Genomic DNA, 19,632 nt, shown 5'->3' with positions numbered 1-19,632 from the left:
AAAGAAGACAATAACATACTGAACATAACCATGGAGAAGTAATGAGCAAAATTTTCCAACAGTGTAAATGACAAATAACTGTTTCTTTTACAATTAAATTGTAAGGAAAAAAAGAAGAGAGAGAGAGAAATGAAGAAAGAACCAGTGAATTAAAAAATATCTAAGAGATCAATCAATTGTACAGGTGGACTTCATTTGGATCCTGATTCATAATGAAAACTATAAAAACAAAATTATAACATTTATGAGAGGCCGGGCATGGTGACTCACGCCTGTAATCCCAGTACTTTGGGAGGCTGAGGCGAGTGGATCATGAGGTCAGGAGACAGAGACCATCCTGGCTAACACGATGAAACCCCGTCTCTACTAAAAGTACAAAAAATTAGCTGGGTGTGGTGGCGGGCGCCTGTAGTCCCAGCTACTCGGGAGGCTGAGGCAGGAGAATGGTGTGAACCCGGGAGGTGGAGGTTGCAGTAAGCCGAGATCGAGCCACTGCACTCCAGCCTGGGCAACAGAGCAAGACTCCATCTCAAAAAAAAAAAAAAAAATTTATGAGAACACTTACTGGATATTTGACCTAAGGAATTTGTTTTTTAATTAGGTTTCTAAAAAAGCCCTTCTCTTTTAGAGGTACATACTGAAATATGTCTGAGATTTGTTTGAAAATAATACAGGGCAAGGGGAAGTTAAGTGAATGGGGGTACAGATGAAACCAAGATTAGTCATGAGTTGATAACTGTTGGAGCTGGATGTCTAGTAAGTGGGAGTTCATTATAGTGTTCCACCTACTCTTATACATGTTTACATTTTTTCCATATGGAAAATTAAAAATGTTTATGTATATAAATTTGCACAGGAAAAGTTCAGGAAGGATATCCACCAAATGACAATTACCTTTAGATGGTGGAATATATGTGAACTTTTACTTAATTTTTTTTATTCATCTGTATTCTGTATTTTTTTCTATAACAAACATGTTGTATATACTTAAAATAGAAATTGATAAATAAAAATTTTAAATGCTTTCCTCCCCAGTAATCTCACACTTTAAATAGCAAACATGATACCTTTGACTCTTGTTACCTGATATCTGCTTAGGATAAAAGCTAGAATAATGTGAGCTATAAACTAATATGCTCAGATTAAAGGAGAGGGGAAAAATACTCTTAAATGGTTCTCTCTATATCTTCCTAATTTAGACCAGAGGATTTTATAGCAGGTCAAAGAAGTTAACTGTATCCCACAAACAAATATTACCATAGATATTTCGAAGTTCCAAAGTTTACAGTATGTTAACACGAACGTAAGGTATTCCTACCCACACTCTGTAGCTACTTTGTTGTGCTGTAATTCCTGAACATCTCCCTATTTTAGCACTCTGTTCTAGTAGTGTTATCAAGCATGCTCTTAAAAAAAAAAAAAAAAAGGACAGACAACTGTATCTTACCGTTGGCAAAGAATGCCGCCCACATTCAATTGTGACGAGTTTATGGCATTTCTTATGAACCAAGAGTTTGCAGTTGATGCACTTATATCCTTGGCGTCCAAGTCCCCATATTCGGTCTGTGCAGATGGCACAGTGAGCACGCTGAAAAGAGTAATTCAACAGTATTTTATTAACCAAAAAGAAGGTCATAATCATTTCCCAAACAGTTTGCTGACTCAATTCCCTTTGTCATGGTGTCAACTGTCAGCCCACAACAAAAACAAAAACAAAAGCAAAACAAAGCTTCCTCATACATAATTTTTTAAAAGCTATGAAGGTCAGCGAAAAACAGAGCTTATTTTAAAGAGACAGTGAAATCTGCAACCACATTTCTTTCTGTTATAGTCTAAGAATTTTCAGTCTTTACATAATTAAGTTCAAAATAATGAAAACAGAATTAAACTGAAATATATATGGCAGAAAAAGCCACTGAAGGACTCCTAAGCAAACATAAACCTTGCAGGCTGTTCAGAGGTCAAACCAAAGCTCTGTTTTCTTAAAGAGCAATAACCTAAAGTGACTTTTCATTTCAAAGCCGCCTTCTTTCTTTTTTTTTTGAGACAGAGTTTAGCTCTTGTTGCCCAGGCTGGAATGCAATGACACAATCTCGGCTTACCACAACCTCCACCTCCCAGGTTCAAGTGATTCTCCTGCCTCAGCCTCCAGTGTAGCTGGGATTATAGGCATGCACCACCATACCTGGCTAAGTTTTGTATTTTTAGTAGAGACAGGGTTTCACCATGTTGGTCGGGCTGGTCTCAAACTCCTGGACCTCAGGTGATCTGCCCACCTCAGCCTCCCAAAGTGCTGGGATTACATGTGTGAGCCACCGCGCTCAGTCTCTCTTTTTATTTATTTATTTTTAAGAGACAGGGTCTTGCTCTGTCAGCCAGGCTGGAGTGCAGTAGAGTCACTTTGATTCACTGCAGCCTCAACCTCCTGGACTCAAGCTTCCTGAGTAGCTAGAACTACAGGTGTGTGCCACCATGCCCCGCTAATGATTGTATTTTTTTGTAGAGATGGGATCTCACACTACGTTACCCTGGCTGGTCTCGAACTCCTGGGCTTCAGTGTTCCCCCTTCTCAGCCTCCCAAACTGCTGGGATTACAGGTATGTGCCATTGCACCCAGCCTCAAAGCCTTCTTAAATGTCAGTGCTACTGGAAGTAAAGGAGTTTGGAGAGGGATTTCGGGTGGTGGTTTCTATTTACATTAATTAATTTACATTAATTAATTACATGGCATTAGTTTTAGAATGGAAATGGCATCCAAAAATTTGCAGTTATCAAGAGTATTTAAAAAATTCATTTCTGGCCAGGCATGGTGGCTCAAGCCTTTAATCCCAGCACTTCGGGAGGCCGAGGCGGATGGATCACGTGAGGTCAAGAGTTTGAGACCAGCTTGGCCAACAAAGTAAAACTCTGTCTCTACTAAAAATACAAAAAATAGCCAGGCCTGTTGGCTGATGCGTGTAGTCCCAGGTACTCAGGAGGCTGAGGCACAAGAATCGCCTGAACCCAGGAGATGCAGGTTGCAGTGAGCTGAGATTGTGCCATTACACTCCAGCCTGGGCAATAGAGTGGGACTCCATCTTTAAAATAAAAAATAAATAAATAAATAATAAATTAATAACTGACTTCTGAAGACAGACTGCTGCTTTCAAACTTTGGTTCTATCACTTACTAGCTGTATTATCTTGGGCAAGTTACTTAACTGCCCTGCACTTGAGTTTTGCCATCTATAAAGTGGAAATATATAGTACCTATCTTACAGGGTTGTTGTAAGGATTAAATGAATCAATGTATACAAGGCATTTGGAAAAGTGCCTGGTATATAGTACAACCCAGATAAGTGTTTGCTATTATTATTTTCTAAACAGTGAAAATCAAATTACAACACTAACTGGAAAAATAAAGATTAAATAAATAAACCTTGCTTGTTTTCTGGCTGCCTTAAATTATATTTTAAAATCCAATTTTCTTACAGCTAGGGTATATTATGTGGAATAATTAATCACCCAATCTGGAGCTTTTTTTTTTTTTTTGAAACTGGGTCTTGCTCCATTGCCCGGGCTGGAGTGCAGTGGCACAATCTCGGCTCACTGCAACCTCTGCCTCCCAGACTCAAGTGATTCTCCTGCCTCAGCCTCCCGAGTAGCTGGGACTACAGGTGCATGCGACTGCACCCAGCTAATTTTTGTATTTTTAATAGAGATAAGGTTTTGCCATGTTGGCCAGGCTGGTCTTGAACTCCTGGCCTCAAATGATCTGGCAGCCTTGGCCTCCCAAAGTGCTGGGATTATAGGCCTGAGCCACCACACTTGGCCTGGAGCATTTTTAAGAGTGAAAAGAGATGCTATTAAAAATTATAGGCATACTGCCTCAGGCAAACTGGAAATGTAAGGTCATGCTACTTATGTATTTAAAAGTGTATAATAAGACTTAATAACAAACTACCTTTCTTTCACCGTAGAAAGGGAAAAAATAGCTGTTTCACATTATCAGCATTCAACAAACTATGTTTACCCTGTTGAAGCGCTTGGCTTGGAAAGTGTGGCCATTGGCACAATAAAGCTTTCTCCAGCGGCGCGCACCTCTACGGTAGATGGATTCTGAAGAGAGAGTAATAGTTAAAAAAAGAAAAAAGAGCAAGTGTGAGTAAAAGTCATTTTATAATTAAGTCTGTAATTTTTTTCATGATACTCATTGCAAGAAAAAAATACTGATAAAAACCTGAACGTCAAAAAGTAAAATAGATTCATCGAGGGACCAGATAAAAATAAAGACCACAGAGTATAAATATTTGACTACTACTGCTTGCCCCCTTTTTTTTTTTGGTGAGACGTAGTCTTGCTCTGTCACCCAGGCTGGAGTACAGTAGCACAGTCTCAGCTCACTGCAACCTCCACCTCCCGGGTTCAAGCGCTTCTCCTGCCTCAGCTTCCCGAGTAGCTGGGATTACAGGGATGCGCTACCATGCCCAGCTAATTTTGTATTTTTAATGGAGATGGGGTTTCTCCATGTTGGTCAGGCTAGCCTTGAACTCCCAACCTCAGATGATCCGCCCGCCTCAGCCTCCCAAAGTGCTGGGATTACAGGTGTGAGCCAACATGCCCGGCCTACTACTGCTTTTCTTTTTAAAAATTTTCCTCCAACTTTATATTTTGAACATCTTTTAATCCCACAGAAAAGGTAAAGAATAGACACCTGCAACTTTCACCGAGATTTACCAATTATTCATGTTTTGCCATATTTACTTTCTTCACTACAAAAAAAATACTTTTTTTTTTTTTTCTGAATTACTTGGAAGTAAAATGCAGACATCATGGCACTTAAATACCCTTAAATACCCAAGTACCCATTGTCTGAGATTAAGGATATTCCGCACCCCCACCCCCACCCAATTCTACCTAACCACAATACCATTACCATGTCTTAGAAAATCAATATTAATTCAATATCAACCAATATACAATTCATATACAAACTTCCCTAACTGGTCTCAAAGTGACTTTCTTTTTTGAGACACAGTCTCACTCCATCACCCAGACTGGAGTCCAGTGGTGCAACCTCAGCCCACTGCAACCTCCACCTCCTGGGTTTAAGCAATTCTCCTGCCTCAGCCACCTGAGTAGCTGGGATTGCAGGTACACGCCACCACACCTGGCTAATTTTCATATTTTTAGTAAAGACACGGTTTTGCCATGTTGGCCAGGCTGGTCTCAAACTACTGACCTCAAGTGATCTGCCTGACTCAGCCTCCCAAAGTGCTGGGATTACAGGCGTGGGCCACTGTGCCCGGCCCCAAAGTGACTTTCAAAGCTCACTTTTTCTATCCAGGATGCAATACAAGATTCAGGGATTGCATCTGATCATGCTTTTTTGGTCTCCTTAACATTTTAAAACATTCACTCTGCCTTATTTGTTGTTACTTCTTTTTCATGATGTTGACTTTTTTTTTTTTTCTTTAAAGAGTCTGGTTACTTGTTTCACATTATATCCCACATTCTGGATTTGCCTGTTTACTTATGATGAGAGGCAGTATTAAATACCTTTGGCAAAAATAACACATAGATAGTGTTGTGTATTTCTTATCTCATTACTTTTCACAAGGTACACAAATGTCGGATTATCAACTCCCACTACTGATGTTCAATAACCATTAAAGGTAGTGACTGTTAGATCTCTTCATTGTAAAGGTACATTTCACTCTTTGTAACTAATCTGTAAAGTGATATTTTGTACCAGAAGCATATCTTTTTCCCCAACAACTTTTCATCCAGTGGTCTTTATATTGTTTCTTAAATATAGTTAGAGAAAGAGGTTCCAAACGATCAAATCTAGTCCACCTTCATACTTTTAAGTCCATCATTATTATATATATTGTCTATTAGTCATTAATAATAACATACCACAGTGAATAATAGTAATAGTTAATACCATAGAAAGATTACAATAGGTTCCCAAAGTCATATTTTAAAGCAAATGTAGCAATGGGTTTATTATTTAAAATTAAGATACTAAAGACCAGTTGCAATGCTCTCAATTAGAAATCTTAGGATAGCTTAATACAGAATTGAAAGTTTAGGCTGGGTGTGGTGGCTCATGCCTGTAATCCCAGCACTTTGGGAGGCCGAGGCGGGCAGATCACGAGGTCAGGAGATCGAGACCATCCTGGCTAGCACGGCGAAACCCCATCTCTACTAAAAATACAAAAAAAAAATTAGCCAGATGTGGTAGTGGGCACCTAAAATCCCAGCTACTCAGGAGGCTGAGGCAGGAGAATGGCATGAACCCAGGAGGCAGAGCTTGCAGTGAGCCGAGTTCTCACCACTGCACTCATTCCAGCCTGGGTAGCAGAGCAAGACTCCATCTCAAAAAAAAAAAAAAAAAAGAAAGTTTAGAGCTATTTCAACTAATTCAAAGCAAAGCATTTACCACTATTCCTTCTAAAGTCATGGGCATCTGCAGAAACCACAAATGAAAATGAGTTGCCTAATATCCACAATTAGTAAATTATGCCAAATACCAAAAGCAATAACCTACAATCAAACATAAGTTTGCAAACTTAAATTACATTAGAACAAAGAGTAGTTGGACTCTTTTAGTTCATCTCATTAATGGTAACCATTGGCTTAGATATTCCAAAGAAATTCCGTTAACAATTCCTGACCTGGGGAAGGTTTTAAATGGTGGTTCTCAAACTTTAGTGTGCATCAGAATCACCTGAAGAGCTTGCTAAATCTGGTAGCTCAGCACTAGTCCAAGAGTTTATGAATCACACAGATTGGAGTGCAGTTCTTTTCTTTTTTTTTTTTTTTTTTTTTGAGATGGAGTCTCACTCTGTCGCCCAGATTGGAGTGTAGTGGCGTGATCTCAGCTCACTGCAACCTCTGCCTCCCAGGTTCAAGCAATTCTCCTGCCTCAGCCTCCCAGGTAGCTGGGATTACAGGTATGCACCACCACACCCAGCTAACTTTTTTTGTATTTTTAGTAGAGATGGGCTTTCATCATGTTGGCCAGGCTGGTCTTGAACTCCTGACCTCAGGTGATCTGCCCGCCTCAACCTCCCAAAGTGCTAGGATTACAGGCATGAGCCACTGCACCCAGCCTGGAGGGCAGTTTCTATTCAGTTCTCAGGTGAAGCTGATGCTGTGGGCCCCAATGGCTACATTTTGAGAATCCGTTTTAAAATACAAGGATGTCCGGATCTCACCTCCAGACTAATCATTAAGCTTGGGGATGGAAATCTGGCATTGATCATTCCCTCCATCCCACAATTTTAATGTGTCCAAGGGTAAGAACCACCGTTCCACAATGGACTCTGGTTGGTTACCTGAAGTTACTAGGAGTTGGAGATCTAATAAATATACACATTTCTCTGGGTCAATTGTAGGAAGTCTGCAATATTTAAAGACATTTAATAAGTGACGTGGGGCCAGGTGCAGTGGCTCACGCCTGTAATCACAGCACTTTGGGAGGCTGAGGCAGGTGGGTCACCTGAGGTCAGTAGTTTGAGACCAGCCTGGCCAACATGGTGAAACCTCAACTCTACTAAAAATACAAAAATAAGCTGAGCTTGGTGGTGGCGCCTGTAATCCCAGGTACTCAGGAGGCTGAGACAGGAGAATTGCTTGAACCCCAGAGGTGGAGGTTGCAACGAGCCAAGATTGCATCACTGCACTCCAGCCAGGGTGAGAGAGTGAGATTCTGTCTCAAAAACAAAAACAACAAAAAAAGTGACTTAATAATTGTTTAAGAAAAAAATACTGCAGAAAAAAAAAAGCCAATTCCTAATGACTTGTGCTGAATGTCATGTCAGTCTCAAGAGGTACAACCAAAAAAAAAAAAAACAAGTGCGTCTGTTATGTATAACTGTGCAAGCATATATGAGACATAGATACAGAGATACAGCAAACAGGGAAAATGTTAAAAATTGGTAAATCTGGGCAAAGGTTATATAGGTATCCTTGTTTTCCATGTTGTTTCAACTTCTGCATAGGTTTGAACATTTCCAAAATTAAATTTTAAAACTTAAATTTAACTTAATTTTCCTTTCATATGTGCAACAGACAATCATGTAAGTTGTAACTAAGAACTATCTGAATTTGATCTGGTGGAAGTAGCATTTGGGCAGTGACTAATATATTCTAAATTGACTGAAAAATGGAAAAGAAATCAAATGAATTGGAACTTCTATTTCCTTTTTTTGTTTTTCCTTGAGACAAGCCCTGTCTCTGTCGCCCACACTAGAGTGCAGTAGTGCGACCTTGGCTCGCTGTAGCCTCAAACTCCTGGGCTCAAGGGATCCTCCCACCTCAACCTCCCAAGTAGCTGAGATTATAGGCACACACCATGCTAATTTTTTTGTGTGTTTTTGGAAAGACGAGGTCTCACTTTGTTGCCCAGGCTGGTCTTGAACTCCTGGGCTTAAGCGATCCTCCCACCTCAGCCTCCCACAGTGCTGGGATTACACGCATTAGCCACTGTCCACTGCACCTAGCTAAAAATTCTATCTCTGATTTCTTTTTCACTTGTACCATAGCATAGTAACTCTTGTAAAAGGTATGAAGTACATAAACACTCACTATCTTCTCCTGGACAGGGCATCCCAGGACGTTCCGGTACACAAGGGAACACTGAAAGAAAATAAACGAACATGAGTTAACAGCATATTTAAAACATACAAATTACACAGAATTTAAAATTCAAATGTAAAAGAAACTCACGCAGATTTCAACCTGACTCTCTCTTCATTTGAGACAAGATACTTAGCATGTGGTCAATATTATTTGCCAAAGGGATTCATTTTACCAAGGCCATATAAAAGAAGGTTTTATTTGCCTTGTTTTGTTGATGTTAAAAAAAAAAAAAAAGAAAGAAAAAAAGGTCTTATGAAAACAAACATGTCTATAAACAATGCATTAGGCTGGGCAGGGTGGCTTATGCCTCTAATCCCAGCACTCTGGGAGGCCAAGGTGGGTGGATCACTTGAGGTCAGGAGATGCCAGCCTAGCCAACATGGTAAAACTCTGTCTCTACCAAAAAATACAAAAAAAATTAGCCTGGCATGGTGGCGTGCCTATAATTCCAGCTCCTTAGGAGGCTGAGGCCCGGCAATCGCTTGAACCTGGGAGGCGAAGGTTGCAGTGAGCTGAGATCATGCCACTGCACTCCAGCCTGGGCGACAGAGTGAGACACCATCTCAGAAACAAAAACAAAAACAAAACAAAACAAAACAAAAAAACCAATGCATCAGAGGCTCAAATGACTAATTCCAGTCCCTGTTACATCATGAATTATTTTCTTATCCTTAAAGAAATCATTAACTAGTATCTCCTTAAATCTTTGGTATAGTGGGACAAGTTTGTCACAATGAAGGATGAAAATTAAATTACAAAAATGTATACAAATATGGAACATAAAATATTGGTTTTTAAAAGATGTATACTTAGGAATAAATGAAACTTAGGAATAAATTAGCACCAGAAACAGTACCAAAATCAAAAATGTAAATTTACATTAGAAACTTTAAATGTATATACTAATTCAAACCATTTTTATAACAAGGTAGAATATAAAGCAACAATGTATTTACGAATACCTAGTCAGCTATTCCTAGTCTGTGATGTACTAAAGGACACAGTTTAATAAAGAGCTATAGAAGACTATAGAAAGCACAGCTCCTAATGCATATTTTTAAAAGCTGAAACATAAGCTAGCTTCTGAAAACATCTGTGATGTAGTATTAAAAGGCAATAAGACTTAAAACTGACTGTTTAATACCATTCATCAATCACTTATTTATGCATTTATTGTAATTTTATTCTGGAAAGAGATGACAAAAAAACAGACTCTTAAAGCTCTTTTAGAATCTCAACAAAGTACATTATGGATCCCTTGTGAGTCACTATGTCAAATTCTGGAGGTAGAAAAAAATCAGGCCAGGCGTGGTGGCTGACGCCTGTAATCCCAGAACTTTGGGAGGCCAAGGCAGGCAGATCACCTGAGGTCAGGAGCTTGAGACTAGCCTGGCAAACATGGTGAAACCCCATCTCTACTAAAAATACAAAAATTAGCTGGGCATGGTGGTAGGCGCCTGTAATCCCAGGTACTTTGGAGGCTGAGGCATGAGAATCACTTGAACACAGGAGGCCAAGGTTGCAGTGAGTTGAGATTGTGCCACTGCCCTCTAGTCTGGGCAACAGAGTGAAACTGTGTCTCAAAAAAAATAAATAAATAAAAATAAAATAAAATAAAATAATTGTTTAAAAAAAAAAAACGCTGTAAAGGAAAATATAAAGAAATAATAATAAGGCACTGAAATGATTCATTATACTTAAGGAAAGATTTACATTTGTTTCACTTTTTTAGAAGTTTCCTAAGTCTGGTCTCATAGCTCTCAAAAATGTTCAATGAAATACTGCCAATATATTGCAATTAAATGCAGTATATTAAGAGGTTCTTGGCTGGGCACGGTGGTTCACACCTCTAATCCCAGCACTTTGGGAGGCCCAGGTGGTAGGACTCCTTGAGCACAGGAGTTTGAGACCAGCCTGGGCATCATAGTGATATCCGATCTTTAAAAAAAAAAAAAAAAGCTTAGCCAGTCATAGTGGTGCAGCAGTGCCTATACTCTCAGTTACTCAGGAGGCTGAGGTGGGAGGATCGCTTGAACCTGGGAAGTCAAGGCTGCAGTGAGCTATGACTGCACCAATGCACTCCAGCCTGGGCAACAGAGCGAGAGAAACTGCCTCAAAAAAAAAAAAAAGTTTTACATGACAAAAAAATTTTGAGGGTTAGCATAGTTGAATGAAATAAACACAAATTTGGAATCAGAATTCCTAGATTCACAATCCAGGTCTACAATGTGCCAGTTACATGATAACTGAGTTTAGGATATTTCTTCTATGCCACTTCCTACATCTCAAGGTTGCTGAGGTGTAAACATATTAATGTCTCTAAAGCATCACGTAAATGGGCCTGGTGCAGTGGCTCATGCCTGTAATCTCAGTACTTTGGGAGACCAAGGCAGGTGGATCTCTTGAGGCCAGGAGTTCGAGACCAGCCTGGCCAACATGGTGAAACCCTGTCTCTACTACAAATACAAAAATTAGCCAGCCATGGTGGTGCACGCCTGTAACCCCAGCTACTTGGGAGGCTGAGGCGCTTGAACCCAGGAGGCAGAGGTTGCAGTGGGCCGAGATCACACCACTGCACTCCAGCCTGGGTGACAGAGTGAGATTGTCTCAAAAATAAATAAAGGAATTATGTAAATAGTTTCACTATTAACCTTTAAGCAAAAGAAAGGATATTTAAGATATCTTACCTTTGGAGGTCATTATTTGTATACATTACAAAATTTCAAGTAGATGACTTAGATTCCCCAGGCTCTCAATTTTTAAATTCTATCATTAACTTGCTGTGATACACTGAGAAATCACATTTTAATATCCAACAAAAGCAAGACATACAGAGACCACAAAATTCCCCAGACTATAAGAAGCAAATTAACTTTACCTTCTGTAGCATGTGAGAAACTACTAAATAAGGACAATTACTTAGGCATGAGTCGCAGAGATTGAGAAAATGACATTGAGATTATGTTTCAAAATGGTCAAAAATAAAGAGTGATTTCAAAGAAATTATCACTCTGGACGAGTATGAAATGACTACTCTCTTACCATGAATCAAGAGTTCAGAATCCTTGTTTAGCTCATAAAGCCTAAAGGCTTCTTCTAACTCCAACTGAGATGATACTGTACACGGGTCTCCTAAAAAACACACAAGTAAAGGAAAGGTCACTTTAAAACCCTTAAATGTGATGATTACTAAACAAATTTCATAATGTAAATTTTTAGAAAAAATTATCTCATATTTATAAACAGAAATATGTGACAAGGACAAATATTTATTTACTTATTATTATTATTATTTGGAGACAGAGTTTTGCTCTTGTCGCCCAGGCTGGAGTGCAGTGGCGTGATCCTGGCTCACTACAACCTCTGCCTCCCGGGTTCAAGCGATTCTCCTGCCTCAGCTTCCCAAGTAGCTGGGATTACAGGCGTGTGCCACTACACCCAGCTAATTTTTGTATTAGTAGAGACGGGGTTTCACCATGTTGTCCAGGCTGGTCTCGAACTCCTGACCTCAGGTGATCCGCCTGCCTCGGCCTCCCAAAGTGCTGGGATTATAGGCGTGAAGCACCATGCCTGGCCTAAGGACAAATATTTAGATATTTATTTAGACAATTCAATTTTCTGAAGTAGGTAACATATAACTTCCATTTCTATTTGCATAAAAATACTAAATGAGGTTCACAGACACCAATGTATATAGATATAAAATTTTATTCTTTGGTTTTCTTTTTTGGTGAGACAAGGTCTCACTCTGTCACCAAGGCTGAATGCAGTGACATGATCACAGCTCACTACAGCCTCGACCTCCTGGGCTCAAACAATCCACCCACCTGGGCCTCCCAAAGTGCTGGAATTATGGGCATGAGCCACCATACCCGGCCATTTTGTTGTTAACATTGTATATATCCCAAACACAGTAAACAGAATCTATTCCTGACTACATTTTTTTTTTTTTTTCTGAGATGGAGTTTGGCTCTTGTTGCCCAGGCTGGAGTGCAATGGTGTGATCTTGGCTCACTGCAACCTTCGCCTCCTGGGTTCAAGTGATTCTCCTGCCTCAGCCTCCTGAATAGCTGGGACTACAGACGTGCACCACCATGCCTGGCTACTGACCACAGTTTAAATTGTGACTGCCATGTGTCTAATGGGGAAGTCTAAAGAGCAGGCTTTCTGTTACCTATTTCTTTAAAAGAGGAAGTGAAAGTAGTTCCATTGCCACAATACAATTAGTTAGAAGCCCTCCATGTAATCATTTTGTCAAATTTTTCCTTTCACATGACAGAGCCTCCTCAAAGGAGTCACAGAAATGAAAAGCTACAAAAGTAGGGACGGAAGAAACACCTCCCTTACCCAACTAGCCAGACAACTGAGTCATCCCTGGCAATCAATGAGGTGGCACATCTGCCTGGACTATGGCATTCCTCAATGAAAAAGTCATTCAGGCCAGGTGTGGTGGCTTGTAATCCCAACAGTTTGGGAGGCCGAGGCAGGCTGGTCTCTTGAGGTCAGGAGTTCAAGACCAGCCTGGCCAACATGGTGAAAGCCTGTCTCTACTAAAAATACAAAAATTAGCCAGGCACAGTGGTGTGTGCCTGCAGTCCCAGCTACTCGGGAGGCTAAGGCAGAAGAATTGCTTGAACCTAGGAAGGAGAGGGTGTAGTGAGTGAAGATTATGCTACTGCACTCCAGCCTGGGCAACAAGGCAAGACTGTCTCAAAAAGAAAAAAAAGAAGAAGAAGTCATTTAAAGCCTAGTTTGGGGACATGGATGAAACTGGAAAACGTCATTCTCAGTAAACTATCGCAAGGACAAAAAACCAAACACCACATTTTCTCACTCATAGGTGGGAACTGAACAATGAGAACTCATGGACACAGGAAGGGGAACATCACACTCCGGGGACTGTTGTGGGGTGGGGGGGAGGGGAGGGACAGCATGAGGAGATATACCTAATGCTAAATGACGAGTTAATGGGTGCAGCAGAACAACATGGCACATGGATACATATGTAACAAACCTGCACATTGTGCACATGTACCCTAAAACCTAAAGTATAACAATAAAAAAAATAAAATTTAAAAAAAAAAAAAAAACCTAGTTTGGACCTGAGCAAGTGAGAGTGAGTCCTTCACTCTGCCATTGATTTGCTAATTCCCATAGTTTACACACACTAGATGCCACCAACCCTATCCAAACCTCAATCACCAGCATACAGCTTGGTCTGCTAATTGAGAAAGAAAAACAAAGTCACTTTTCCTGGCTACTCAAAGAAAAGAGTGCCTTTCCTTTTTTTTCTCCCACTTGACCACTGCATCCCTACTTCCTTTTATCTTCTCTGAGCTCCTCAGTTCCATTTCCATTTTATCTTTCCTTCTATTTCCTAGCTCTTCTCAGGCAAAGGCGTTTCTGAGTCTCCCTCTCAAAAACCTCTTTCAGGCCAGGTGCAGTAGCTCACACCTGTAATCCCAGCACTTTGGGAGGCCAAGGTGGGTGGATCGCCTGAGGTCAGGAGTTCAAGACCAGCCTGGCCAACATGGTGAAACCCCATCTCTACAAAAATACGAAAATTAGCCAGGCATGGTGGCACGTGCCTGTTGTCCCAGCTACTCGGGAGGCTGAGGCAGGAGAATCGCTTGAACCCAGGAGGCGGAGGTTGCAATGAACTGAGATCACAGCATTGCACTCCAGCCTGGGCAACAAGAGCAAGACTTTGTCTCAAAACAAACAAACAAAAAATCTCTTTCCCATTCAGACTGACACTCCATTCATTCAGTAGCCGCAAATCTCAAAACTAGAGACTAAAACTGGAGCAAACAGGTGAGAAGACGAGAAAGGAAAAGGGGCAGGGTCTGTTTTTTTCACTTCATACTTCTCTTTAATATTTTAAAAATCATAAGTTTGTAATCTTTTATAATGAAACAACTTTTTTTCACATAATGATCATATCCTTTCTCCATGTTCTTATCTTCCACACATTTCTCAAAATGCTGCTGCCAGGTTTTAGCCCAAACACTCCACCAAAACTGCGGTTGCAAAGGTCATGAAACCAGCTGCTGAAACCTATAACATCTTTTCAGTCCTTATTCTAGGTGATCTCTCTTGTAGCCCCTGACAAAGTTGCCCTCTATTATAGAAATCCTGTCTCAGTTTCTAAAACACCATTCTCTAGGTTCACCAACTGTTCTTTTTAACTGTTTAATTTGGAAAATTTGAAACATATTTCAAAATGTTGTTTTCCCCTATATACCCACCCACTTATTCTCTACCATGGCAGCATTCTGAGAAAATCTCTATAACTCTAGATAAAAACTCCTTAGTATAATCCAAATATTGTTATTAACCTACAAAAACTAACAAGTATCTTCTCTGACCACAATGGAACAAAACTAGAAATCAGTAACAAGATGGACTTTGGGAACTACAAAAACACATGAAAGTTAACAATATGCTCCTTATTAACCAGTGAGTCAATACAAAATTAAGAAGAAAATTGAAAAATTTCTTGAAAAAAATGAAAATAGAAACACAACATACTACCAAAACCAATGGGATACAGCGAAAGCAGTACTAAGAAGTGAGTTTATAGCAAGCAATAAGTGCCCACATCAAAAAAAGGAGAAAGGCGCTAAATGAACAAACTAATGATGCATCTTAAAGAACAAGAAAAGCAAGAGCAAACCAAACACAAAATTAGTAGAAGTAATAAAGATCAGAGCAGAAATGAATGAAATTGAAACAAAACACACAAAACATCAACAAAATGTAAACTTGATTTTTTGAAAAGATAAACAATAGCAACAAATCTTTAACCGGACTAAAAATAAAAGAGACAAGGCCCAAAGATATAAAATCACAGATGAGAAAGGAGACAATACAACTAATACTGCAGAAATTCAAAGGATCATTAGAGGCCACGATGAGCAACTATATGCCAACAAATCAGAAAGCTTAGAAGAAATGGATAAATTCCTAGACACATACAACCTACCAAGGTTGAACCATGAAGAAATCCAAAGCCTGACTAGACTACTAACAAGTAATGAGATCAAAGCCATAATAAAAAGTCTCTCAGCAAAGAAAAGCCCAGGACCCAATGGCTTCAGTGCCATTTAAAGAAAAACTAATACCCATACTACTCAAAATATTCCAAAATATGGAGGAGGAGGGAATAGTTTCAAACTCATTCTAAGACCCAGTAATACCCGTCAGTATTACTAAAACCAGACAAATATGTCAAAAAAAGAGAAAACTACAGGTCAATATCTCTGATGAACATTGATGCAAAAATCCTCAACAAAACACTAGCAAACTGAATTCAACAACACATTAAAAAGATCAGTAATCACGACCAACTGGAATTTGTTCCAGGAATGCAAGGATGGTTCAACACATGCAAATCAATCAACATGATACATCACATTGATACAACAGAATATAACGTGATACAACAGAATAAAGGACAAAAACCATATGATCATTTCAATTGATGCTAAAAAAAGCACTTGGTAAAATACAACATCCCTTCATGACAAAAATCCTAAAAAAACTGGGGACAGAACGAACATACCTCAACACGATAAAAGCCGTATAAGACAGACCCACACCTAGTATCACACTGAATGGGAGAAAATAGAAAGTCTTTCTCTAAGATTTAGAACAAGACAAGGATGCCCACTTTCACCACTATTATTCAACGTAGTAATGGAAGTCCAAGCTGGAGCAATGAGACAAGAGAAAGAAATAAAGGGCATCCAAATTAGAAAGGAAGAAGTCAAATTATCCTTGTTTGCAGATGATTTAATCTTATATATTTGGAAAAACCTAAAGACTCCACAAAAAAACTATTAGAACAGATAAACTAATTCAGTAAAGTTGAAGGATATGAAATCACCATACAAAAATCAGTAGCATTTCTATATGCCACAGCAAATAATCTGAGAAAGTAATCAAAAAAGTAATTCCATTTACGGTAACGGCAAATAAAAAAAAATACCTAAGAATAAATATCACAAAAGAAGTGAAAGATCTCAGCCGGGCGCAGTGGCTCATGCCTGTAATCCCTGCACTTTGGGAGGCTGAGGCGGGAGGATCACCTGAGGTCAGGAGTTTGAGACCAGCCTAACTAACATGGAGAAACCCCGTCTCTACTAAAAATACAAAATTAGCTAGGTGTGGTGGTGCATCCCTGTAATCTCAGCTACTTGGGAGACTGAGGCAGGAGAACCACTTGAACCCAGGAGGTGGAGGTTGCAGTGAGCTGAGATTGTGCCATTGCATTCCAGCCTGGGCAACAAAAGCAAAACTCCGTTTCAAAAAAAAAAAAAAAAAAAGTGAAAGATCTCTTTCTTTACAATGAAAATCACAAAATATTGATGCAAGAAACTGAAGAAGACATACACATTAAAAAAAAAAAAAAAAAGGAAAGATATTCCATGTTCATGGATTGGAAAAATCAATACTGTTAAAATGTCCACACTACTGAAAGCAATCTACAGATTCAGTGTAATCCCTATCAAAATACCAATAACATTTTTCACAGAAATAGAAAAAAATCATTGTAAATTTATATGGAACCACAAAAGACCCCGAATGGCCAAAGCTAGCCTGAACAAAAAGAACAAAACTGGAGGGATCACATTCTATGCCTTTAAATTATACTACAAACTGTAGTAACTAAAGCAGGATGCTGTCAGCATAAAAACAGACACATAAACCGATGGAATGGAAGAGAGAACCCAGAAATAAATCCATACATCTAGAATGAACTCATTTTTTACAAAGGTGCCAAGAACATACACTGGGGATAAGACGGTCTTCAATAAATAAGGCTGTCGATACATAGTGCTGGGAAAACTGGATATCCACATGCAGAAGAATGAAACTAGACTCCTATCTCTCACCATACACAAAAATCAAATCAAAATGAATTAAAGACTTAAATCTAAAACCTCAAACTACGCAACTACTAAAAGAAAAAACTGTGGAAACTCTCCATGACATTGGTCCAGGCAAGTAATTCTTGAGTAGCACCCCACAATCACAGGTAATCAAAGCAAAAATAGGTAAGTGGGATCACATCAACTTAGGTTTCTACAAAACAAAGCAATCAAAGAAGTGAAGAGACAACCCACAGAATGGGAGAAAATATTTGCACACTATGCATCTGACAAAGGATTAATAACCAGAATAGACAAGGAGTTCAAACAACTCAACAGGAAAAAAAAAACCTAATAATCTGATTAAATAATGGACAAAAGATATGAATAGGCATTTTTCCTTTTTTTTTTTTTTTTGGAAACGGATCTTGCTCTGTCACCCAGGCTGGAGTGCAGTGGTGTAATCTCAGCTCACTGCAACCTCCGCCTGCTGGGTTCAAGTGGTTCTACTGCCTCGGCCTCCCAAGTAGCTGGGACTGCAGGCACGTGCCACCATGCCAGGCTAATTTTTGTAGTTTTAGTAGAGACAGGGTTTCACCATGTTGGCCTGGCTGGTCTGGAACTCCTGACCTCAAGTGATCTGCCCGCCTCGGCCTCCCAAAGTGGTGGGATTACAAGCGTGAGACACCATCCCTAGCCCTGAATAGACATTTTTTTTTTTAAGATGGAGTCTTGCTCTGTCGCCCAGGCTGGAGTGCAGTGGCACAATCTCAGCTCACTGCAAGCCCCGCCTCCCAGGTTCATGCCATTCTCTTGCCTCTGCCTCCTGAGTAGCTGGGACTATAGGCGCCCGCCATCACGCCAGGCTAATTTTTTGAATTTTTAGTAGAGACGGGGTTTCACCATGTTAGCCAGGATGGTCTCGATCTCCTGACCTCAAGATCTGCCCACCTCAACCTCCCAAAGTGTTGGGATTACAGGCATGAGCCACCATGCCTGGCTCCTGAATAGACATTTTTTAAAAAGAGACATACAAATGGCAAGCAGATATATGAAAGGGTGTTCAACATCATTGATCATCAGGGAACTGCAAATCAAAATTGCATCAAGGTATCATCTCATTCCAGTTAAAATGGTTTTTATCCAAAAGAGAGGCAATAACAAATGCTGGAAAGGATATGCAGAAAAGGGAACCCTCACATGCTGTTGGTGGGAATATACTTTAGTACAGTCACTATGGAGAACAGTACAGAGATTTCTCAGAAAACTAAAAATAGAACTACCATATGATCCAGAAATCCCACCACTAGATATACACCCAAAAGAAAGGAAATCAGTATATTGAAGAGATATGTACACTCCCATATGTATTGCAGCACTATTCACAATAGCTGTGATTTGGAAGCAACTTAAGTGTCTAGCAATACAATGGGAGTACTATTCAGCCACAAAAAAGAATGAGATCCTGTCACTTGCAACAACATGGATGAAACTGGAAGACACTGTGTCAAGTGAAATAAGCCAGATACAGAAAGACAAACCTTATGTTCTCACTCATTTGTGGAAGTTAAAAATTAAAACAGTTGAACTACTGGAGATAGAGAGTAGAATGATAGTTACCAGAAGCTGGGAACGATAGTGGTGGAGAGTGGGTACAAAACTATAGTCACACAGAATGAGTAAGATCTAGTATTTGGTTCAAGACCATCCTGGGCAACATAGTGAGACCTCCGCCTCTACAAAAAATTTTAAAAAATAGCCAGGAATGGTGGCTCAAGCCTGTAGTCCCAGTAGGCTGAGGCAGGAGGACTGCTTGAGCATGGGAGGTCAAGGCTGCAGTGAGCTATGATCATGCTACTATACTCCAGCCTGAGCAAGAGTGAGACACTGTCTCAGAAAAAAAAAAAGGTTAGAAAAAGTAAAAAAGAAAAAACAGATCTAGTACTTGATAGCACAAGAGGGTAATTACAGTCAACAAAATTTATTGTATATGTAAAAATAACTAAGAGTGTAATTGGAATATTGGTAACACAAAGAAATGATAAATGCTTGAGGTGATGAATATCCCATTTACGCAACATGATTATGCACTGTATGTCTGCATCAAAATAGCTCATGTACCCCATAAACAT

The 19,632-nt window shown here is 39.6% G+C and overlaps 1 protein-coding gene across 2 annotated transcripts in view; it reads right to left on the bottom strand.

Moving 5' to 3' along the window:
* Window positions 1-19,632, bottom strand: part of PRKCI (protein kinase C iota) — an 82,260-nt gene that overhangs the window by 32,957 nt on the left and 29,671 nt on the right. For both annotated transcript variants that reach the window (XM_003256442.4, XM_030822822.1), the window contains exons 3-6: window positions 11,670-11,759; window positions 8,574-8,624; window positions 4,012-4,097; window positions 1,448-1,588 (exon numbers count right to left, since the gene is read on the bottom strand). In XM_003256442.4, the coding sequence (XP_003256490.1) occupies window positions 1,448-1,588; window positions 4,012-4,097; window positions 8,574-8,624; window positions 11,670-11,759 (368 nt within the window). The remainder of the gene's footprint in view (window positions 1-1,447; window positions 1,589-4,011; window positions 4,098-8,573; window positions 8,625-11,669; window positions 11,760-19,632) is intronic.

The sequence above is a fragment of the Nomascus leucogenys genome, chromosome 11, assembly GCF_006542625.1.
Source record: "Nomascus leucogenys isolate Asia chromosome 11, Asia_NLE_v1, whole genome shotgun sequence".
Classification (NCBI taxonomy): Eukaryota; Metazoa; Chordata; class Mammalia; order Primates; family Hylobatidae; genus Nomascus; species Nomascus leucogenys.
Note: the sequence above shows the minus strand (reverse complement) of the source record. Positions and strands in the feature narration are given on the sequence as shown.